This window comes from Crocuta crocuta, unplaced genomic scaffold, assembly GCF_008692635.1.
Source record: "Crocuta crocuta isolate KB4526 unplaced genomic scaffold, BGI_CrCroc_1.0 scaffold549, whole genome shotgun sequence".
In the NCBI taxonomy this organism is placed as follows: domain Eukaryota; kingdom Metazoa; phylum Chordata; class Mammalia; order Carnivora; family Hyaenidae; genus Crocuta; species Crocuta crocuta.
The window spans coordinates 588,694-612,802 of record NW_027529169.1 but is presented as its reverse complement, the minus strand read 5'-3'; the positions used below and the strand labels follow the sequence as shown (position 1 = coordinate 612,802).

Here is a 24,109-nt window from a genome sequence, read left to right as displayed (position 1 = left end):
GGGTGCCTGGGTGGCTCAGTCGGTTAAGCATCCGACTTTGGCTCAGGTCATGATCTCACAGTTTATGAGTTTGAGTCCAGCGTTGGGCTCTGCACTGACAGCCCAGAGCCTGGAGCCTGCTTCAGATTCTGTGTCTCCCTCTCTCCCTGCCCCTCACCCCGTTTCAAAAATAAACATAAGGAAAAAAAGAAGAAAGTGAAGTTTTCAAACTTAGTAAAGGTTTTATACAACAGAGTATTAAGATATTATGAAGCTGGAGGCAGAAAGTATACATTTTATTCAAAAAACAGAAGGAAGTAGGGATGCCTAACTGGCTCAGTCAGTGAAGCATACAACTCTTGATCTTGGGGTTATGAGTTCAAGCCCCATGATAGATGTAGAAACAAGTGGCTTAGTTAAGCATCCAATTTGGGCTCAGGTCATGATCTCACCGGTTGTGGGTTCGAGCTCTACCCTGGGCTCTGTGGTGACAGCTCAGAGCCTGGAGTCTGCTTGGGATTCTGTGTCTCCCTCTCTCTCTGCCCCTCCTCCACACACACTCTGTCTCTCTGTCAAAGAATAAACATTTAAAAATGTTTAAATAAAAATTGAAAAATCTAAAAAAAAGAATAGAAGTAGAAAACAACATTTGGAACATTGTGCATTTGGAATTGTCAAGTGAAGGTGTAGTTTTGTTCTGATTTATGCATTGATCCAGTGCGATGGAATTTGAACGTGTTATGGAAGGATGTTTATGAAGTTTCCTTAACTTTGAAATGAGTAGGCTTTACAAGCCTATGTGGAGAAGGTAACTTAGGGCATATGAGCAAAGTCAAATACCGTGCCAGAATCTAAAGAATGCCTGGGGGAACCTAATCATATAACTCTAAGAAAGGTATGAGGATAGAGGATTTCTTGAGTTGGGAGGGGAAAGGTGAAGGAATTGGGGAGTTCAGGTGGGCTGTGGAGATGGTAGAAATTTATCTATTATATATGAAGGTTTGAAGTATTGGTCTCTCACCTATGACGGTTATAGGGAAAGCATTTGAGAGTGAAAGGTACAATCTCAAACTATCAAACAACCTCGGCTAGTTTTTCTGTCCAGCTGTCCAGATCCTCCATTTTGTAAGCCATGATGCCTTCTTCCTTTCACAATATAGTTGTTGGTTGCCCTCTGCTGGTCAATTTTGGTCTTGCCTCTCCAGACATTTAAATCTGAGAGCATGAGCAAAATGGCATTTGGCAGAAAGCTGAGTACTGAGCCTGTTAGTTTATTAATTCATTCAGTACATATTTACTCACATCTGTGTATAAAGGCCTAGTAAAGGAAATACAGACAAAAACAAAATACACAGTCCAAACTCTCAAGAAGCTTATAGTCCAGTCTGAGTGAAAATTAAAACATGTATACATAACGACTATAAAAACATATCCAGGGGCACCTGGGTGGCTCAGTCAGTTGCATATCCGGCTCTTGATCTCGGCTCAATCGGCCGAGATGATCATGGTTGGTGGGATCAAGCCGTGCATTGGGTTCTGTGATGACAACGTGGAGCCTGCTTGGGATTCTCCCTCTCTCTATTCCCCTCCCCAACTCACACACATGCTCTTTCTCTCAAAATAAATAAACATTGAAAAAACCCCACACATCCGTTTACTTAACAAAGATTTTTTTTTTTAATTGAGTGGCTTATATGTGCCAAACATTTACATTCTACTGGGGTAGAAAGACTTCACAAAATATGATTGGGGTATTGTGGGTGACAAGTGACTAGAGAAGACCTCCCAGGAGAATCAACATTGAAGTGGAGGTTGAGTAGAAGGTGAGGATGAGAAAGATGATTTCAAGTGGAGAACAGCATGAATAAGACAAATACTATACCAGGAATGCCAGTGGATAGAATGTAGTGAATGTGAAAGAATGATTAGTGAAAAGGGACCAGGTCAGGAAACCCAAAAGCAGCCACGGAAGGGTTTAAGGTCTCCGGCTACAACCAGATGCTCTAGTGCAGCTTTCCATATATTAACTTGTGTGGTCCTCATAACCCTACTTTCCTCATAAAGGCCCCAGCAAGTAGTGGGTCTAGCCTGCGCTCACCCTGAAAAAAGTGGACAGACTTAAGACATATTTAGGAAGCAGAATAAATATAACTTTTAATTCTTGCAGAGGTGTGTCAGAGGAGACTCCTTGCGTGCAGCTGAGTGGATGGTGGTGGTAGAATGATGGGTTCTAGCTGGAGGAATCAAGAGCCTCAAAGAGGAAAGATAAAAGGATGTGCAGGATGGGAAGCGATAAATGACGGGGGTGTGGAGGAGGGAAGGGTACAGTGGCGAGGATGATCCCGGAAAGAAGAGCATGAAAAAAGGTATGAAAGCAGGAAACTGCCAAGTGTTAAGTGTGCAGAAAGCTCTATGAACTACTATTGGACTCCCTGCACTTGAGGAGCTCCATCTTGGAGAAGATGCTGGTGTGCAGGAAATGAAATACAAAAAGAACATCCTCAACAAGTATCCCAGCTATTTCCCATGATCAGAAATTGGGGGATAGGAAGAACCGGGTAAGGTGAGTACAGGAGGGTTAGAAGTCAGAGAAGGAATCCTTGGTTAATACACAGAAAATTTAGAACAGTACTTGGCATACAATGAGCATTCAGTAAAAAGTGTTATCTCCCCACACTCCAGCTCCAGCCGTTATGTTTCATAACATAAGCTGTTATGTTTCAACAGGCTATACTCCCTCCTAGCCCAGTGATTTCTGAGATGTGTCTCCTCAAATCCAAATGAGAGTATGACTTTTCCTGGGTCTCAATTATAATCAGACTTCTGGTCATGAAATCCAGAGATGTCCTCTCTTTCTGGAAATTCTAATTTTAACTATTATATAGCACAGCAGGCGTTCAGATTTCCAAAAACCTAACCCTTCTTCAGCCAACTCCTTTGCTATCCCCTTTCCCAAGAATGAAACGTGTGTCAAAGCTCTAACCAACCTGAAGTTACAGAATCCCGAAAAGTGTCCAGTATCCTAGCACCCGATACAGTTGCGCATAATTAAGCTTTCCGTGATCACCTCCAAACTTCCCAATCCAGGGGTGAGACCTCTCAGCTATTTCTGACACTTTCTGTGCAAGTGCAGAAAAGCCTCGTGCGAGGGGAGTTCCTTTTACATATGCTGAAGGAGGGGGAAAAAAGCGGCCGTCACGAACAGGATTCGAACCTGTGCGGGGAAACCCCATTGGATTTCGAGTCCAACGCCTTAACCACTCGGCCACCGTGACTTCCAAAACTATGTTTTGCCGCGCGCTTACAGAAGGGGTCCGCACTGCGACCAGGGAGGGAGTGTGACACTAGGAAGTCGACTCCGACCAAATACACACATACCCTGGGACCCCCGCCCTCCGCCCCTTACCTCGCTTCTACGCCACTCAAAGGAACAGTCGTGTGGAACCGGGTGACTCAGGGAAGGAAAAGGGGTCTTAAAGAGCGCAAGCTATTTAGAAGGCGATGGCAAGGACTGCGAAGGAAGCAGTTGGAGGGAATGGACTGGGACCCAGGGTGACGGCTAGAGGACTCCTCTGGTTAAGGAGTGAGACGGGGTCCTGAGGGAGATTCAGGAAGAGTTGAAAAGGGGAGCGCCTGGGGATGGATGAAAGAGAAGAACTTCTTGGGGAAAGGGGTCTGGGGTTCCTTGGAATTAAGGGCTCCATGAGGGGTTGGGAATGTGCTATGAGCTGGGGGAGTCCCCTTGGGGTAGGAAGAGAGAGGTACCCCACTCCCTGCGCTGAGGCAAAGAGGGAAGAAAGGCTTCGTGTCTGGTACACAACGATCTCAGGGGAATGGGCGCCCCCTCCAGGAAGCAGCTGCCTCCCCAGAGCTCCCGCCGCCGCCGNGAGGACTGGGTGTCTGATGTCCCCCCCCACACACACACGCCCCAGCGTGCCCGCCACAGTGCCCGCCAGAGCTCCCCACGGAGCCAGGTACCGGCAGGCTGAGGCCTCCCTAGTGCTTTGTGTATGTTCAGAGAGATGATGAAAGCAGGACGGTAAACAGCCACAGAGCAGGCCCTTCGCTGCTCATCAGCCCTAAGAAGCCNGTCTCTACCGCTTGTCCCCCACCTTCATCCAAGGGGCAAAGAAACCCCTTGGGAGGCAGGGTATAGCAGTTCCTGAGCAGCGACCTCTTAAAACCACTCCTTAGCTTCACAATGAAGTCACCGGGCCACCTGGCCTTGCACTGCCTTTGGTTTGGGGTTCAGAGGCTAGCCCCCCAGCTCGGAACTGGAGATAACAAGGTAGTGAACAAAGGGTTCAAAAAGCCTTACCTGACTTTTCTGTCAAACCTCTTCCTGGTGTTGTCTTTTGTCTTTAGGCCTGGTTGAAAGGAACATCTATATATACATAGGATTTTTCTGTGGGGATAGTCGGCCTCTTCCTTTTCACTATTCCCAGTGAGAGGTTCTGTTTCTGGCTTTCCTTTAGCTCCCCAGTTCTTCCTGCCCAGCTTTGCAGGCTGTCAGAAGTGCGATGGGTGGTTTAGGAGAACACCCCTCTAATCCTGGTTATGGCCCTACCTTGGAGGTCTCTCTTGAATGTCAGAATCCTGACAAACAGCTGCCGGGTCTGTGGCTTTTGCCTGTACCCCAGCGTGAGGCTCTGGCTCCCCAGCCTCTACCTTTGACCTTTTTGGAAGGGGGATCAGTCTAGGGGCTTAGTTTCTGGCCCTGGGGTATTGACAGCCTGTGAGCTTTCAAATTCAGCTCTCAAGTTCCTAGCTCTTTGTCAGTTACCTTTTCCTTCAAAGCTCTCTTTACATCTCCCACTGAGAGGAGCACTTTTCTCTGTGATTAGGGTTGAGGAAACAGGGGTCAAAAGGTAAAGAGAAAGTTAGCCTCTTGGCTCAGATTTAAATTAGGACAGAAGGTTAGGATACTGGGTAGCATAATATGGAAATGTGTAAGAAGGCCCAGGGTTGTTTGTCTCGGATACAGTTTCCTCCAAAAGGATAGATGTTTTCTTGCTCTTTCTCACCGGGCTGGATCTTAGTAGCTGGTCCTTGCCATCTAGGAGAGCCTACAAGGACATTTGTGCCCAGTTCCTAGCAGAAGCAGAATGCACAAACTCACTCTCAGTCTGTTTGCCTTGCCTCACTTCCTTGTTAAGACTATGTTATAGGGGGAGTCTTGGCCTTCCACAAAGTTACCCCAAGAAATACACTGTTGTCTTGCTTAGAGCCTCAAAGGTGTTGCTTCCATTGTCTGAACTTAAGGAACCTTCAGAATTTTACCACCCTCAGTGTTGACAAAAAATCAGGGTCCTTCAACTCTAATTTCAGGGTGTAGCTGAGAAGGAATAGGAAGTCTCCCCGGCCCCCAATGCTGGCAGGCTTGGCTGGGGGCAGCAGAATGTCAACTTACAGTGAGGGGCTTAGAGGGCTTCCCTTCTCCCATTTTCTTTATAGAAACTAGACATGTGGGGGAAGAAGATCGTATTTTTTCTACCCCAGATGCTTCTAGAGCTCCCTGGGAAGAAATAAGGGAGATAATGGACAATTTATCTGGGGTCTACTTTTTTTTTTTTTTTAACCTTTCCCTCTGTTTCCTTAGTATATACAAGCTGAACCACCCACCAACAAGTCCTTGTCTAGCCTGGTTGTACAGCTACTACAGTTTCAGGAAGAAGTTTTTGGCAAACATGTCAGCAATGCACCACTCACTAAACTGCCGGTGAGTGCAAATGCAAGGGGGAATCCTCCAAACTGGAGAGGGAATTGTGGGGTTTTTGTAAATGTCATACTTTTGAGATTTGAGTAATTTCCTATCATCCCTGTGCCTGGTCAGGGCATTACTGGCTTGCCCTAGTCCCCAGTTTACCACTCCCTTTGTCTTAGTGATACTTCATGCAACAAGGCACACCTGGCTAGCTCAGTCAATGGAGCATGTGGGGGTTGTAAGTTTAAGCCCCACATTGGGTGTAGAGTTTAATAAAAATCTTTATTTTTATGTATGTATGTATTATTTATTTATTTATTTATTTATTTAAGTAGGCTCCATGCCTAGTGTGGAGCCCAACACAGGGCTTGAACTCATGACCCTGAGATCAAGACCTGAAAGATCAAGAGTCAGATACTTCACTGACCAAGCCATGCAGGCACCCCTAAAAATAAAATCTTAAAAAAAAAACAACCCACCTTTGTGTAATAGGTTATCTCAGAGTGTCTGAGCTCATACATGAAACTCTCATGCATGGTTAAAAGGGATTTGGATGAGATTTGGATTTGCACAGGCTTGTGTTCAAATCCTGGCTCTGCCACTTGGTGCTCTGTGATCTTGGGCAAGACGTTTAAACCTTTTGAGTATCTCTTCCTTCATCTCTAGAGGGGATTAATATCTCTACCTTGTAGGGTTTCTGTAATGAGTGATGAGGTAACCAGTAAGTACGTGGCACAAGGTGGGGGTTTGTGAATACTGGTTTCTTTCTCCCCCTTCTTCTAGGCCACAAGATACAGTGGCACAGGGGTTAAAGAAGTCCAGCTTTGAGAGAGAGATTAGTTTTGCGTGGGATTCTGTGAAAGGATTGTTAAGAAGAGAATCTAGGATGTAACCTCACATACTTCTTTCCTATCTCAATTTTATAGATCAAATGTTTCCTAGATTTCAAAGCAGGAGGCTCCCTGTGCCACATACTTGCAGCTGCCTACAAATTCAAGAGTGACCAGGGATGGTGAGATGACTTCTTCTCTATGCTTCTTACATTTAGAGGGACTCCCCCTTTATGATTTCCTGGGGTCTTTCTGGGGTGGGAGAGCATAGGTAGACATTCTTGCGAGTCTCTTACTTTGCTATGTCAGTACATGTGACTTGCTAGGTCAGAAAAATGGCTGATAATCAGAGCCAAAATAGTCTCTAAGAGCAAGTAAGTACACGTGTGTGCACATCAGTGTGTGTATTGTAGAGGAAAGGGGATTCTTAGGTTGGCATCTCAAGCTTTTCTTTGTCCTTTTGGACTAAGTACAGTGATTCATGAAGTCGAGCTTGGTGAACCCCAGATCCCAGGCCATTTTGGCAACTGTTGTGAGCAAAACTGCTTCCTGTTTCCCATGCTGAGAAGTCACATACCGTAACCTCATCCTCAGACCCGGTCTATAACACTCACTAAACTATTGCCTCTTCTCAAGGCGACGTTACGATTTCCAGAATCCATCACGCATGGACCGCAACGTGGAAATGTTCATGACCATTGAGAAATCCTTGGTGCAGGTAATAGTCAAGAACCTCCCTTGTCCATCTCCTTTCCCTCAGTGAAAATCCAAATCACGCCTTTCCCATGATCCCATCCCATCTATTTCTTCTCCCCGCAGAATAACTGCCTGTCTCGACCTAACATTTTTCTGTGCCCAGAAATTGAACCCAAACTGCTAGGGAAATTAAAGGACATTATCAAGAGACACCAGGTGAGTGTGTGGGTCAGGCGAGGGTTTGGAAAGTCCATGACTGTCTTCCTGATCTTTTCAATACAGTAAGCAGCCCTCAGGTGACCTGCTTTCTACTGCAGAGGTGCCTCTGCATACTTGGAAAAAGACTAGGGTTAAAGCCTTGAGCTGCTTTTTCTCTGTTTGCTTTTCCTACCTCCCGGTCTTGACAGGTTTGGATCACTGTTCCTAGAGACTGCATTGGCCTGGGGGTGCGGAAGGCCAGACATTGCCTGATTTTAGAGAAATGAAACCTTTACTCTGGAATTCTCTAATAACAAGCAGATATCATTGCTAGGGACGTATAGTCCACTTTATATTTCCCATGTGTCAGTTATCTATTCAGAGGATTGTCTGTAGCAACTTTTAGTTCTTTGCTTTTCTTCATTATTAGCACAATCCCAGCCATTTCCCTCTGCCTCTCAGCTGGTGTGTGCTTAAAGAAGGCAAGCCAACTTTAATACCATTCTGAGCAGAATATGATTAGGAAGGCAGGTCTGTGGTTAAATCTTATTTTGGTTTATTTACACCCATGAGTAATTCAGAGGGTACTGCATTTACCTACTTTTCCTTGTGCCATTCAGGGAACAGTCACTGAGGATAAGAGCAATGCCTCCCATGTTGTGTATCCTGTCCCAGGGAACCTGGAAGAAGGTGAGACCTGGGTTTTCTTGGCCACTGCAGTGGATGGCTTAGACTAGCAGTGGGGAGACTGCTCAGCCCCCGCATAGTGCCTTGGCTCCTCCTCTCTCCTTTCAACCCTGAGCCCTTCTACTGCCTTATATACCTATTTCCGAGTCCCTGGCTGCAACACAAGTTGTGTACCGTTATTTTCTGTATACCCCTTTAGCTTACATCTCTCCTTGTCCTGTGTTCTGTTTCTGCCTCCAGAGGAATGGGTACGACCAGTCATGAAGCGGGATAAGCAGGTTCTTCTGCACTGGGGCTACTATCCTGACAGGTGAGGACAGGGTCTTGGGACAGGTTTAAGTATGAGAACCAGACTGAGAAGCCCCAGAACATCTAGCAAAGCAAGCAGGCTCTCTTTTGGGGTTATTTTTAGGTCTGTTAATTTGTTCTCCTCCTATCTATTATGAGAATTTTCTGTCTTGGGAGAGGTTTGGACTTCTTAAATGAGGCTTAGGCTAAAAAGATTGGGGCTTTATGTGTGAAATGGCTATTCCAGTATAATTTTTGATAAGTAAATGTTAGAAACAATCTAAATGTCAAACAGTGGGAAAATATTTCAGCAATTTGTGTATCTACTCAGTGGACTATTATGCAGCCGTTGAACTGCTAGAAATAACATGAGTAATTTGTAGGTAAATATTAAATGCAAAAAAGTGGGAGTGTAAAATAACATCTAGTAACATTGCAATTACATAAAAACAAAACTACAGAAAAACTTACTGGGAAAAAGATATACTGAACAATTGTATTGAAGTGGCTCTTTTCTTTCTTTTTTTATTTTTGAAATTGTTTTTATTATTTTATAATGAAAAGAATCCCATTATTAATTGGAAAAGTAATCCTACCAAAAAATAACCCAACGACCCAATACTTTCTTTTGCAAATGAGAAAGGTAAAAGATTTGCACTTTACTTTTTCACAACTCCATCCCATTGATCCGACTTCATCAATTTCCCATGGCAGTTACGACACTTGGATTCCAGCCAGTGAAATTGAAGCGTCTGTGGAAGATGCTCCCACTCCTGAGAAACCTAGGAAGGTCAGCATTTCTTGTCCCCTGACCCCAAAAAGTATGCCAAGGAGTGCCTGACTCAGTCGGTTGAGTGTGTGACTCTTGATCTCGGGATTGTAAGTTCAAGCCCCACATTGGGTGTAGAGATTACTTAAAAATAAAATCTTAAAAAAAAAATGGTTTATACCAGGACCAGACCACCGTTTGGAGATGAAGCAGAGGCTTCTGTGCCCTTAGGCTTTTCTGTTCAGGGCCCTCAGACAGAGGTGTGGCTTTCAGGCTTCTCTCCAGCACAGTCTGCCTTTGTACTTTAGGTTCATGCAAAGTGGATTCTGGACACAGACACTTTCAACGAATGGATGAATGAGGAAGACTACGAGGTAAATGATGACAAAAGCCCCGTCTCCCGCCGAAAGAAGATTTCAGCCAAGACACTGACAGATGAGGTAAAAATGCCTCTTCTTTCTTCTTTGATCCCTTAGCATGAGTCTTGGAATAAGTCTTCACTGGGGATTGTTGGCTGACATTTGCTCCAATTCTCCAACCTGCAGGTGAACAGCCCGGATTCAGATCGACGAGACAAGAAAGGGGGGAACTATAAGAAGAGGAAGCGCTCTCCCTCTCCTTCACCAACCCCAGAAGCTAAGAAGAAAAATGCTAAGAAAGGGTATGCCAGCCCCTACCCTGCCCCCACCTTCACCATTCTCTCCACACCATGTTGAAGGAAGGAAGGACAGATTCCTTCCCATAACCACCTGGCCCTGACCTGGGTAGGCCATATTCCTGTTGGCGTCCTGAGAGGGACGACGAAGTCTTCTTTAGCTGCCCAGTTGTTAGTTCTAGTTGCAGCCACTAGTAGACTCAAAGAGAGCTAAATCTTCAAGTGCAAAGCCTTTGTACTTCCCAGCTCTGTAGTGATGGGTTTCTGGGTATGCTCAGTTCCACCTTTGGGATTCTCTCTTGCTTTGCTCCCCTTGAACCTCTACTTCCAGGGACTACTTGTCCAAAGATGACTGGATTCTCTTTCACTCCCTTTTCTTCCCAGTCCCTCTACACCTTACACCAAGTCAAAGCGTGGCCACAGAGAGGAGGAGCAAGAAGACCTGACCAAGGACATGGATGAGCCTTCACCAGTCCCCAATGTGGAGGAGGTGACGTTGCCTAAAACAGGTACGGGCCACGTCAGACCCCTGGGATGTACCTTCGGAGAGGGCTGATTTCCCAGGCCCAGCTCCAAGTCTTAAGGATCTCTCCCTTCAGTTTGGCTGGTTATTAAAATTATTTTCATCACCACGGACAATCCTCTGACTTCATATCCATCTCTGAGTTGTGGACTGTGCTTTGCACCTGACAGTAGTTGTCTCCAAACTGTTTTTGATCAGGTACCCCCATCAGTAAAGTGTTCCAGCTCAAATTGTATATATCTGCTGTTACTGCATTACTTCAGAAACACTATAAAATACATGTAAACATTATCTAAAAATGGGAAAATGTAAAAGATAAAATTAAAAAACAAGTATAAAGAGAAATTCTACTATTCTTTGCCTGTATTCCAGTGGACCATTTTTGCATCCTATGTGAGAGCCCCACCTTGGAGATCATTGTTCTGCAGAGCTATAAACTTGGAATATGTAAATTCCAAATATGTAAATGTGGAATATGATCTGTATTCCCAAGACAAGTCAAATAATATCCAGGAGTATATTTCAGGAGTGCGGTGGGTGGGGGGCACTGAGAGAGAGGAGTTCTGGTTTCCACCCTCTCATCAATCACAGCATCTCTCTTCTGTATTCCTGTTTTCTCTTGAGCTATTGTGTATGGACTCAGTTAAGGGAAGTCCTCTGCTTTAAAAAATGTTGAAGATTTGACCACTCCTCTACAGAGTGATTTGGTCAGACTCTGTCTCAGTCCATTAAGAACTTACAGACACATAGATGGAGATAAGGAGACTGTCAAAGACTGAAATGATTTATGCATGTCCATAGAGTAAAAGATGCTTCTTTATAGGAAAACAGTTAAGTGAATTTTGGGTGGGGGAAGGAGGGAAGGTGGCGGGTGAATTTCAAGCCCTACAATGACTGTGCCCAGAGGGAGTTACTGCCTTTTGGGATCAGATGGAGAAAGGTTTGGAAGAAAGTGAGACCTCCAGACTTGTTAATGTTTGGAGAGGTAAGGGCTTGATTTGGGCAGAACCTGTCTGATAAAATGCCTCTCTCTCCTGGCAGTCAACACTAAGAAGGATTCCGAGTCAGCCCCAGTGAAAGGCGGCACCATGACTGACTTGGGTAAGAAGGAGAGGGGGGCTCAGCTGTCATGTTCCCCTAGCCTGCTGCGGCTTTTCAGGAGGTAGGATTCTCCTGCCCCACAGGAGGCTCCCACCTTATGTTTTGCTGCCTCTCTCTTTCAGATGAACAGGAGGATGAAAGCATGGAGACCACGGGCAAGGTGCAGCCAGTTTAGAGAGGCCCTCTCCAGCTCTCTGATTTGTCCTTACAAAGTTCCTTTTATCCAGAACTTTCCATTGCCCTGAGTTTTCCCACCTTAGACTGTTCTAGCTTTTGTTCGAAACTTGAAACTCTGACCCTTTCCAAGTTCCCAGCCTATAACTATTCACTCCCATACCCATCCTTCGTGTCCACGTTCCTGGGGTGTGGGAGAAACAGAAGGTCGCCAGGGGCAAAATGGGAACGCTGCGTGCCTAGCAGCCTCCATATTTGTAGGATGAGGATGAAAACAGTACGGGGAACAAGGGAGAGCAGACGAAGAACCCAGACCTGCATGAGGACAATGTGACTGAACAGACCCACCACATCATTATTCCCAGCTATGCTGCCTGGTTTGACTATAATAGGTATTCTTGTTCCGCCTTCTCATGCCTCCTTATTTCCTTGCCTCCTTTTCCTATCTCCAAATAAGTTATTTCCTCATCGGCCAGATAGACTGGGGTATATTTCAGTTTTAGGGGAGCTCCTGGACTCTTTGAGTCTTAAAGCCCTGTGGGAAGTTCTCCTCGAGGAAGGGAGAACTGCTCTGTTCTCCCTCCCTCCCTTCTAGGTTTTTACCTCTCTTTGGGGCTCTCGTCTTCACCAGCACCTTCTGAATCTATTCTGTCTTCTCTTTCAGTGTTCATGCCATCGAGCGGAGGGCTCTCCCTGAGTTCTTTAACGGCAAAAACAAGTCCAAGACTCCAGAAATGTAAGTACATTTCAGCTCATGATTCTCTTTCTCCCTCCTGTCCCTGATCACCCTTCCTGATCCAGCACCATCCAGCAAATATTTCTTGACCTCCTTCCACGAGCCAGGCACTGTGCTACTCTTAACAAAGACACGATTTCTGCCCGCAGGTAGCCCCAGCCCAACACTGTGGCCTCAGTAGCATGCTCTCTGGGATTTGCCTAGGGGCAGTATTAGGCATGGTCCTCTGTACAAAACAGGCACCTGCTTTGATGCCTCCATTTCTTTCAAAAGAATACAGAGCCTTCCAATCCATAGTTACTAACATGTGTAAAACGCAAATACCCCTAGCATAAATAATAGCTTTGACTAAAATGTAAGCGACTATTACCAGGCTGGGCCCAGAAAGTCAGTTTTAATAGAAAAACAAGAGGAAGAACTGTGAAGATCCAAGTCTTTGAATTAAAGGATGGAGAGGGCTCTCTGGAGAGAAGTGTTCTGTAAAGTGCAGGCTTGCGGCTTGGAAGTCTCTATCTTCTTCAAGGTGTTTCCTCAGGCTAAACTTGTTTGGCTTTGGATGAGTCTTGACAAACTTCTATGGTTAGAGCTGCTCCAGGATAAATATCGTGATGAGAAGGGTGAGAAAGCTTTGATTCCCCCTGAGAACTGAACAAGCTTGCTTCTCAGCTGCTCTGTAGCTTCCCCTCTTTGGGGCCATCTTGCCTTCCCACCATATTTCTTTCCCTGTATCCTGGTGTGGTTCTTTCTTCTTCTTCCCGGGGAAAGAAGGAGGTGGTGACCTGGTAACATGAGTTCAACATGGTCTATAGGCAGGGTTGGATCTAGAACTGTTCTACACTTTGCTCTCTTGATATAAGATAGTAAATAGTGATAATTGTTTCTATCTATTGAAAGTTTACTATTTCCCAGACACTATCCTACATGTCTTATATGCATTGACTCATCTTCACATCAGCTTTAGAGGTAGGACATATTATTCTCTCCAGTTAACTGATTAGGAAACTGAGGTACAGAGAGATTAAGTCACTTGATTAAGATCACACAGCCAATAAGTAGAAAAACCAGGATCTGAATCCTATAGACTGGCTCATGTTCTCAAACTTTATGCTGCACCACATAATAGCTACCATTTACTGAGCTCCTGAAATGTGCCTGGCACTGTACTAGATCTCTATAGATCTTGCTATTGTTCAGCAGATACTCCACTTTACAGATTAGGAGACTAAAGTTCAAAAATTTTAACTTGCCCAAGGCCAGGTAGAACTGGGATTTGAACTTAGCTCTTTCTACCTTCAAAACATTTTTTTTTTTTTTTTTGTGAGCTCTACACCCAATGTGGGGTTTGAGCTCATGACCCTGAGATCGAGAGTCACAGGCCCTATTGACAGCCAGATAGAGTCCGTTACTCTTGATCTCCAGATTGTGAGTTCAAGCTCCACGCTGAGTGTAGAGCTTAATTAAAAAACAAAAAAAAAGGGGCGCCTGGGTGGCTCAGTCAGTTGAGCATCCGACTTTGGCTCAGGTCATGATCTCGTGGTTCATAGGTTCGAGCCCTGCGTTGGGCTCTGTGCTGACAGCCAGCTCAGGGCCTGGAGCCTGTTTCGAGTTCTGTATCTCCCTCTCTCTCTGACCCTCCCCTGCTCATGCTGTCTCTCTCTCTCAGAAATAAATAAAACATTAAAAAAATACATTCTTTATATCATGCCATGTTGACTGGTTAGAGGCATGGATAGCTTCCCCTTAATACCTGCCTTTGAAAATAAAGGTACCTTTCTTCTGTTTTTATTGCTTGTTCAAAGGCTGCATAAAACTCCCCAACTGCAGCCAAGGAGGTAATTCATTTAGCTAAAAACCCCCATCAAGGAAGATGTAGAAGTGTTTGAAGCCCTCGCGTCTAGTAAACACTGTGTTTGCTGAGGCGAATGATCCGCTCTTTTCCCTTTGTTGCACAGGAGGGCTCATCAGCCCTTTTATCACTTTTCCTACCCTTCAGTCCTCAACAGACTTATTTTTTTCTTCCTCTTGTTCATCTTTCTGTCTCTCCTCAGCTACCTGGCTTATCGAAATTTCATGATTGACACTTACCGGCTGAACCCCCAGGAGTATCTCACCTCCACTGCCTGCCGCAGGAACCTGGCGGGTGATGTCTGTGCCATCATGAGGTGGGTCTGCAGCTGAGGGGCAGGGGGCACCTAAGGCTGTCTGCCCACAGATGTCTCTTGGCAAAAGGAGAGCTGCCAGCAAGGAGGGTAGGGGAACAAGCAGAAAGAAAAAACACGTCTAAAGAAAGGCGGAGTTCATATTCAGGGAATGTGTGACTGGGGAATGGCAGTGACATTCTCTGGCATGTGGAAAAAAGGAGAAGGGGCACATCTGTGGTTGCCGGATCCTGGTTTGATTTTACTGGCTATCCAGGAAGAGAAGTCTAGTAGGTGGGTGGATATAGAGAGAGGTCCCCACTGGACATGTAGGTAGACCTGGGGGTCACTGGCATTTAGGGTGTGGAAGGAGTTGGGATCTCCCAGGGAGCAGAAAGCAGAGAAGGGGGCTGAGGAGAGGAAGCTTTATGCCCCACTTCTACCCCTTCCTGGCTGTCCCATGTGACCCTGTCTCCGCCTCTCTCCTCCCAGGGTCCATGCCTTCCTTGAGCAGTGGGGTCTTATTAACTACCAGGTGGATGCTGAGAGTCGACCAACCCCGATGGGGCCTCCACCCACTTCTCACTTCCATGTCTTGGCAGACACACCTTCAGGGCTAGTGCCTCTGCAGCCCAAGACACCGCAGGTAGGGTGAGGGGCTGTGGGGGCAGGGCGGGGTTGGGGAAAAACTGGGCTTCTTCAGACTTTTCTTTTTCTGGTTTTTTAGGGTAATGGTTCAGGAGTGTTTTGAGGCTTCTTCCTTTTCCATGGGATGCAAAGGGCCACAGGAATCAGCCCCGTGTGTTTAGCACCCTCTCTCTCAGCCTCTGTACCTAAGACTGTGAGGACTTGCTGAGGGAAAAGAGATGCTCCTTGTCCTCGAGGAGCAGACAGGCCAGCGTAGGGCATGGAAGAGATAGAGAAAGATGGCTGAAAATGAAGTTGCATGAAATTTTTTAACTTTGTTGTGTTTCCAACATTTTTTTTCCATTTTTGCCTCATAATTATTATCACTTCCATTTTTTTCCACTTCCATTTCATACATTACAGAAACTAAGAGAAGACAGATTATGTGGCTTGCCCAGGGTCACAGAGTCCCAAATCTAGGATTAGAACCTAATTGTCCAACTCCTAAGGGAACCTGTAAAGATATTTGTGAATACAAATGGGTATCATGCCAACTACAGATCTAATTAATCATTAAGGGGACACGCAACAGTGGCATGAGTGCCCCCAGAGCTTGCGGGCCACCCAGCATTTGGTCTTGAGGCCTCCAGGGCCTTGGCCTGGTCATTTCCTGCCCAGCCTCCATGACGCCAAGCTCTGTCTCCCAGGGCCGCCAGGTTGATGCTGATACCAAGGCTGGGCGAAAGGGCAAAGAGTTGGATGACCTGGTGCCAGAGACGGCTAAGGGCAAGCCAGAGCTGGTAGGTGGGGTGTAGACCCCGCTGGGCTTCTTATTTGCCCCTTTATTGGGGGGCCCCTGCCCGGGGAAGAAGAGACATGAGAGCAGAGGAGCTACAGCAGTGAGGGAGGAAGTCCCACCCAGGGGTGTCCCTGGCTTTGGGAAGGAGGCTCCTTCTGTCTGTTTTCTCTTTCTGTCTGTCCCCTAGCTCCTGCGGTCACTTGTACTCACCTCTTTTTTTCCCTCCACAAAATAGCAGACCTCTGCTTCCCAGCAAATGCTCAACTTCCCTGACAAAGGCAAAGAGAAGCCAACAGACATGCAGAATTTCGGGCTGCGCACAGACATGTACACAAAGAAGAACGTGCCCTCTAAGGTATGGACGTGTGGGCGGACATCGGGGGTAGAACACGTTCACTCTTCGGAAGTCATGGGCTCCTCTCTCTGACCCGCTTGTTTCTCCTGCAGAGTAAAGCTGCGGCCAGTGCCACTCGAGAGTGGACGGAACAGGAGACCCTGCTACTCCTGGAGGTAATTGGGGCAAGGAAAGGAGAGGTCTATGGAAACAAGTGGCCAGGGTGCCAGCCGCACCTGTGAGCACAGAGAGCGTGGTTTGTCCCCAGTGTGTCTCCTCCCCGCTTCCTGCCGCACTGCCCCAGGGAACAGCTCCAGGCCAGGCACTTGGGCCATTTCATTAACTCCATATCCTTTCTTAGTGCTACTTGGAGATTCCCCTGGGACCCAGCAGAATCCACAAACACCACAACACAGAGATCTTTGAAGCCCGCTACCCTTAGTAGGATGGGGGGAGTTGACCTTCAAGGAAAGTGGCTAAGTAAGGAAGTTGTGTCTCCACCACTACCACCAGGCACTGGAAATGTACAAAGATGACTGGAACAAAGTGTCAGAACACGTGGGAAGCCGCACGCAGGATGAGTGCATCTTGCATTTTCTTCGTCTTCCCATTGAAGACCCGTACCTGGAGGACTCAGAGGCCTCCCTGGGCCCCCTGGCCTACCAGCCTATCCCCTTCAGTCAGTCAGGCAACCCTGTTATGAGCACTGTTGCCTTCCTGGCCTCTGTCGTCGATCCTCGAGTCGCCTCTGCTGCTGCGAAGTCGGCCCTAGGTAATGTGGAGGGGTCCTGGCCTCTTTGGTTTGAAGGGCTGGTTACGCAGACCTTGAAAGCCCCTCCAGTTTGGCTGCCCTGCTGGTGTTGTCTGCTGCTGGCGTCAGCTCAGGCACCTGTCTAGCTCCACGCTGGTCTAGATGAAGAGATGGGTTTGTGAGGCCGCTTTCACAGGGCCAGCTAGAACTGCCTGCCTGCCCCTGCCCCCAGCCTTGTCCTCTCTGGGTCTTGCAGAAGAGTTCTCCAAAATGAAGGAAGAAGTACCCACAGCCTTGGTAGAGGCCCATGTTCGGAAAGTGGAGGAGGCCGCCAAAGTGACAGGCAAGGCGGACCCAGCCTTTGGTCTGGAAAGCAGTGGTATCGCTGGAACCACCTCTGATGAGCCTGAGCGGATCGGTGAGGCTTGGAAAGTTCCCACATTTCTCCCCTGTCATGAAGAGCCAGAGCCACCTTGTGTTCTTGTGCTGTCCCTGCCTCAAGTTGTCAAATGGGGACAACTGGCAGGGTTTTTATTTTCCCCATGACTCTTTCAGGGACTATGGCTCCCTGCCAGTCCTCTCACTAAGATTTTGGGTAGGAGAGGGGGCTTTTGGAAAAGTGTCTCAGAGACAGACTCTGTATCAGACATTTCCTGTTTCCTCTTCCACGGGCCTAGAGGAGAGCGGGACTGACGAGACGCGGGCTGAGGGCCAGGCCACAGAGGAGAAGAAGGAGCCCAAGGTATAGTGGTGATGAGCTGGGTTGGGAGTGTGGAGGTGCCGGGATGCATGGTGGGGAAGGGGGTGCTGGGGTTAGGTGAGGCTGTCACCTGGAGTCCAGACGCCTCCAAAGTGCAAAGTGAAAATTCATTTCCCAGTCTGGGCCCTTTGTGTGAGTAGCAGCTGCCCTGATACTATCTACTTTTCTTTCACGGCGACGTCAGGAACCCCGAGAAGGAGTTGGGGCTGTCGAGGAAGAAGCAAAGGAGAAGACCAACGAGGTTCCCAAGAAGGATGAAGAGAAAGGGAAACAAGGTGACAGTGAGAAGGAGTCAGAGAAGAGCGATGGGGACCCAATAGGTGAGCTTCCCAGCATGGTGGCTGGGGATCCAGGAGAGAGAAGGGAAGCTGTAGGACTGACCCCACCTTTTTCCTGGCCCAGTTGACCCCGACAAGGAGAAAGAGCCAAAGGAAGGGCAGGAGGAGGTGCTGAAGGAAGTGGTGGAGTCAGAGGGGGAGAGGAAGACAAAAGTGGAGCGGGACATCGGTGAGGGCAATCTCTCCACCGCCGCCGCCGCTGCCCTGGCTGCCGCCGCTGTGAAGGCCAAGGTGAGGGCCAGAGACCCAGAAGACCCCCAGAGACGGAGCTGCCCCCTTCTCTGATCTCCCTTCATCCGGAGGAAATCCTTCTGTGCTCCTCCCTTCCATAATTGTTGGCCTGTTTCCTTCCCATTTTGATCTTGAGAGGGAGAGTTGATCATCTCTTTTCTAAGCTTTTTGAAGCTTTTTAACATTAGGCCTGTTTTTACTAATTATTTGATTTTTGTCTTATCCTTTGCTACTCTCTCTTTTTTTCTTCCTTTCATGTTCTTTTAAGAATATGAAGGCTTTGCTACTCTGTGGGTTGTGACCACACCAAGTTCTTTCTTAAAACCTGCCAGCCTCCGCCCTCCCACTCTCTCCCTGGCCTGTCTCCAGCGGGGCCCTCCTGCTCACGTGCCGCCCTCCCCGCCTTCCCTAGCACCTGGCCGCAGTGGAGGAGAGGAAGATCAAATCGCTGGTGGCCCTGCTGGTGGAGACCCAGATGAAAAAGTTGGAGATCAAACTCCGGCACTTTGAAGAGTTGGAGACGATAATGGACCGGGAGCGAGAGGCAGTGAGTAGCATCCCCTGCGGGCCAGTGGAGCCTGGGGCCACACCTTGCTTCCGAGCTATACCTTGGTTTTGGATGGGGGAGAGCAGCAGTGCAGAAAGCCTAAGAGTGACAGGGCTTCACAGCAGACAAGCAGGAGGAGCTAATCCCAGGCAGTTAAGGACAAGTGGCCCACAGGTGAAGCCTAGAGCCTGAGGTCCCACAGAATGTTAGCATCGTGGGGCAGAAATTCTAGCTGTTTTAGTTGGGGGGGGGGTGTTAACATTTTTTTATTTTAGAGAAAGAGCATGAGCAAGGAAGAGGGACAAATGGAAGGAGAGAGAGAGAGAGAGAGTGTGTCTAGAGCAGGCTTAAGCATAGAACCTGACTCAGAGCTTGATCCCTGGATGCTGGGATCACGACCTGAGCTGAAATCAAGAGTCGGACACTCAGCCAACTGAGCCATCCAGGCGCCTTGGGTTTTTTTTGTTGTTGTTATAATTTAGTTATTTATTTATTGGGAGTAAGAAACAGAGAGAGAGTATGTGCACATACAAGCAGGGAAGGGACAGAGGGAGAGGGAGAGAGAATCTTAAGCAGGCTCCATGCCCAGCTCGCAGCCCATTGCAGGGCTCATGATCTGAGCCAAAATCAAGAGTCGGACGCTGAACCATCTAGTCTTTTTTTTATTGTCTCATTTCCAGGTCCTTGACCATTGTTTTACCCATTGTAGACTCCGTAAATATCTGTTGAGTGAGTGAACAGGTTTAAGGGATGCTGAGAGGGAGGGGGCTTCAGATCCAGGAGGTGAACTTGGAAGGGGGGTGGGATGGACAATGTATTGAACCATTTTTAAAAAATTTTATTTATTTTGAGAGAGAGAGAGAGAGCACAGGCAGGGGAAGGGCAGAGAGAAGGAGAGACAATCTACAGAGCCTGATGTGGGGTTCAGAGTCACAAACCGTGAGGTCATGACCTGAGCTGAGATCAAGAGTCAGACACTTAACCAACTGTGCTAGTCAGGCACCCAAAACTGTTTTGTTTTGAGACCATATAAAAAGAAACAGAAAATAGTTAGGGATCCTAACCTCAGAAAACCTGCAATGTAATTGGATATATCCAATATTCAATACAGAGGCATCAAAAACAGTGAATGTTTAAAGTATCTGACAAATTCAGGTTAAAAGATTTCAAATCAAGTATTATATAAGTCCTGAGAGATAACAAAATAAAGGCAAAGCTCAGAGGCTAATGAGTTGATCTGGGATGAATTCCTAAAAATGGTGAGTGTTTAGCCAATTTTGAGGGAAGAAAATACAAGTTGACAAAAAAAAAAACTGGAAGTGTTTTCGAAATGAATCTAATGTCAGATTCAAAGCTTCGGAGCTGAAATGAGTAAGGGTCCCCATGCACTGAGAAGTCATATGGACAGCCAGAAGACACGGTCGTGGGAATTCTGGCGGGGAAGACAGGAGGGTAGGGCAAGCCCAAGCTCAAGACTGACATTTGATGTGGGGAACTGCCGGAATGAGAGGCTGGATTTGTCAGAAGACAAAGCAGGGGGCAAGGTGTTTGCTTTTGTGATCTTGTGAACCTGGGTAACAGTACTCAATTGGCACTGGCAGCTGGAGTATCAGAGGCAGCAGCTCCTGGCGGACAGACAAGCCTTCCACATGGAGCAGCTGAAGTATGCAGAGATGAGGGCCCGGCAGCAGCACTTCCAACAAATGCACCAACAGCAGCAGCAGCCACCACCGGCCCTGCCCCCAGGCTCCCAGCCTATCCCACCCACGGGCACTGCTGGGCCACCCGCAGTTCACAGCTTGGCCATGGCTCCGGCCTCTGTGGCCCCTGCTCCTGCTGGCAGTGGGGCCCCTCCCGGAAGCATGGGCCCCTCTGAACAGATTGGGCCGGCAGGGTCAACGGCAGGGCCGCCGCAGCAGCAGCCAGCCGGAGCCCCCCAGCCTGGGGCGGTTCCGCCAGGGGTACCCCCCCCTGGACCCCATGGTAAGTGCTGGGTTCTGGAACCCTTGCTGACTAGAGGGCTTCAATTCCCCTTCCAAAGGGATCTGTGACCGGGCGGGAGATTCCCACAGATGGGCTCCCTCACCTCTGTTATATACTTGAGCCAACAGGAATCCTGCCCTGGACCCAGAGTTCTGAGATTTTGTTCCAGGGATTTATCACTTATTCTCGTAGCAGGACAAGTGGTGCTGAGGAGTGGCTGGGTTATCCTCGCTGGGACAGTGAGTTGGTAAGGGAGATTCTATGCCTCTAACCTTCTTGATCTCTCCTCTGTGTTTCCAGGCCCCTCACCGTTTCCCAACCAACAAACTCCTCCCTCAATGATGCCAGGGGCAGTGCCAGGCAGCGGGCACCCAGGCGTGGCGGGTAATGCTCCTTTGGGTTTGCCTTTTGGCATGCCGCCTCCTCCTCCTCCTCCCGCTCCATCCATCATCCCATTTGGTAGTCTAGCTGACTCCATCAGTATTAACCTGCCCCCTCCTCCTAACCTGCATGGGCATCACCACCATCTCCCGTTTGCCCCGGGCACTCTCCCCCCACCTAACCTGCCTGTGTCCATGGCGAACCCTCTACATCCTAACCTGCCGGCGACCACCACCATGCCATCTTCCTTGCCTCTCGGGCCGGGGCTCGGATCCGCCGCAGCCCAGAGCCCTGCCATTGTGGCAGCTGTTCAGGGCAACCTCCTGCCCAGTGCCAGCCCACTGCCAGGTGAGAAGGGTCCTGGAGGGGAGAAGGGTGAGGGAGAGGGGTTACATGGAGGGATGGGGGGGCAGGTAGGGGGAAGGGCTTAGGCACGAGAACTCCACAATCCTTTTTGAACGCTCTGGTAAATTAGAATACAGGGGAAAGGGCCTCTCTGGCTGTCCTCCACCATTCCCCACCCTGGCAGCTGCCACCTCTGGGATGACGTTGGGGCCTTTCACTGGTGGGTCACGGAGGAGTCCTAAGGCACAGCATCTCAGTTGTAAACTTGAAAAACAGCTACCTGTTTGCATGATGATTGGCATCCCGTTTGCTTGTTCCCATCACGTTCAAATGGCCCATTTAGAGAGTTCCTTAGGGGCAGGAAGATTTGGGGTGTTTCAGTTTTCCCAGTATGAGGTGGGAGAGGGTGTTGGGAAAGGAAGTTGTACATTGTGGGTACCTCAGTCACCTACCCACCCATTGCATGCCATGCCCGGTTCTGTTTGTCTGTGGTGGCCTGGGTCTGGATCCCTCTCCTGCTCACCCTAGCTGATTCATCTTCCTTTTCTCCACAGACCCAGGCACCCCCCTGCCTCCAGACCCCACGGCCCCGAGCCCAGGCACAGTCACCCCTGTGCCACCTCCACAGTGAGGAGCCAGCCAGACATCTCTCTCCCTCACCCCCTATGGAGATCAAGGTTCCAGGAACAGCCCTCTCCCCACCACTGGGACCCTTCCCCAGCCTGGAGAGTTCATCACTACGTAAGGAAAGCTCCTCCTGCCCCTCCAAAGCCCCCACCGTGCCTGTCAGAGGCATGCATTTTTATATCGGATTATTCAAGGACTTCTGTTTAAAAGATGTTTCTAATGTCCGGGAGAGAGGATAAGATGGGGATGCTGCCCTCGAAGAAAGGGCTGGGGAAAAGTGTTTATACAAGGTTCTAATTAACCACTTCTAAGGGTGCGCTCCCTCAAAACTACTGCATTTTTTATGGATAAAAAAAACAACAACACAAAACTAAGCCCTTTAAAGGAAGTAGAGAGAAAAAAAAAGCCACATTGGAGCTCCCTCCACCCACTAAAAACAAAATCAAACAAACAAAAAAACCCCACCCAACTTTTACATTGTTTGGAGGAGGGAGGTGACAGGAAAGGGGATTTAAGGTTCTGGGAGAGCTCTGGGGATAGAATAGGGTGCCGAATCTGTCTCTTCCAGCCCCCACCTCGTTAGTGACCGAATCAACTCCCCACCCCCTCAGCTGCCCCATCCCCAGTTTATTCCTACTAATCTCTCCTGCTGCTTCCTCAGTGTTGCTGTTCTAGGCCACCCCAGCTCAGCCAATGACCCCTTTCCTCTGAATGTCAGTTTTGTGTTTTTAAAAGTCACCTGCGTAGTTGATGTCAGCGTGTGTATTTGGTGGGGAAACATATTTTGGGGATTCCTGTGGTAGGTAATAGAGGAAGAAAGGGTACTGTTCTTCCTCCTCCCTGGGCCCTGTCACTGGGCTCCTAGAAGACATGGAGAGGGGAGCTAGAGAGGATGGAGAATTATTAACCTGAATTTTTCAAAAAGCACTTAAGCACCTCCTTCTTATGACTTGGTGGGTCACCCCTCTAACCTCTTCCCTCTTCCCCCAAGACCACCAGAACCTTGACTGGTAGCTAAGTGTTCCCTGGGATTTGGGGACAGTGGAGGGGTGCCCGACCTAGGGTAGTGCCTACTCCCAGTGTGCAGCTCGGCTCCCTGGGGTCCACTGCCTCCCCTACCATCTCTCCCTTCCACATCCGTGATGTGAAGGCAGACGGGACTCCAGGCTCTCCACCAGTTCCTCCCAGTCCCTCCCACCAGGCTTTGTTCCTCACGTCCCCATGTTTCTCTTCCTCTGCGTCTTCGCACCTTTCTTCTGTTCAAAAGTTTTCTGTAAATTTTTCTTTTCTTTTCTTTTTTTTTCTTTTTTCTTTCTTTTTTTTTTTTTTTTTTTTTATAAATTAATTTGCTTTCAGTTCCATCTTGTGAATGCCTTCTGTGTTCTCTTACCTGTGGCTGTCAGGCAGGGGGATCGGGCTGGGGGCAGCCTTCCCGGAGTCCTTCCCAAGGGCTTGCGCCTGGGCTGGAGAAGCACCGAGCAAGCCACAGGCACACAGATAACTGGGCCTGTTTCCACAAGCTAAAGGCAGCACAGGGGTCAGGACTGCACTGGTACGGGGGCTGGGCAGAGGCTCTCACCTGCCCTAAAAATAGCTGTTAGAGACTTGGAAGGACATCCTCACAACCTGGAGGTTTTGTATCCTTATCCTTTTAGAAGTAATGGCTCCATTCCTTCCCTTATTAGGCGGGAAGAAGGCAGGCATCTCACAGACTTGTTATTATTGGCTCCTAGCCCTGCCAAGGTGACAGACAGGCTCAGGCTGTGCTAATATGGCCTGGCTTTAGCTCCATGCAGACACTCCCTGGGCTTTTTCCACAAAAGGACTTCAATGCTTGGGAGGGTAAAGGCTGGATTTAGCCAGCTGGAGGGCTAGGAGAGGACTCAGACAAATAGAATAGAACGAGGA

At 48.2% G+C, this 24,109-nt stretch overlaps 1 protein-coding gene and 1 non-coding gene across 2 annotated transcripts; one reads left to right on the top strand and one right to left on the bottom strand.

Moving 5' to 3' along the window:
• Nucleotides 1-3,172: 3,172 nt before the first annotated feature.
• Nucleotides 3,173-3,254, bottom strand: TRNAS-CGA (transfer RNA serine (anticodon CGA)). Its single transcript has one exon. It is a non-coding gene; the product is annotated as a tRNA-Ser (tRNA).
• Nucleotides 3,255-3,812: 558 nt separating this feature from the next.
• SMARCC2 (SWI/SNF related BAF chromatin remodeling complex subunit C2) lies at nt 3,813-22,952 on the top strand. The gene is made up of 30 exons (XM_077757420.1): nt 3,813-3,953; nt 5,579-5,698; nt 6,610-6,695; nt 7,150-7,231; nt 7,333-7,425; nt 8,028-8,097; nt 8,335-8,404; nt 9,097-9,172; nt 9,460-9,591; nt 9,697-9,812; nt 10,191-10,315; nt 11,371-11,430; nt 11,553-11,590; nt 11,866-11,996; nt 12,269-12,340; nt 14,389-14,502; nt 14,971-15,124; nt 15,813-15,905; nt 16,140-16,259; nt 16,352-16,414; nt 16,752-17,010; nt 17,246-17,407; nt 17,667-17,731; nt 17,934-18,069; nt 18,152-18,318; nt 18,731-18,865; nt 20,467-20,848; nt 21,149-21,232; nt 21,512-21,577; nt 22,129-22,952. Exons 1-30 carry the CDS (start codon nt 3,813-3,815, stop codon nt 22,203-22,205), a joined length of 3,489 nt encoding a protein of 1,162 aa, XP_077613546.1. The 3' UTR covers nt 22,206-22,952.
• The last annotated feature ends 1,157 nt before the right edge of the window (nt 22,953-24,109 follow it).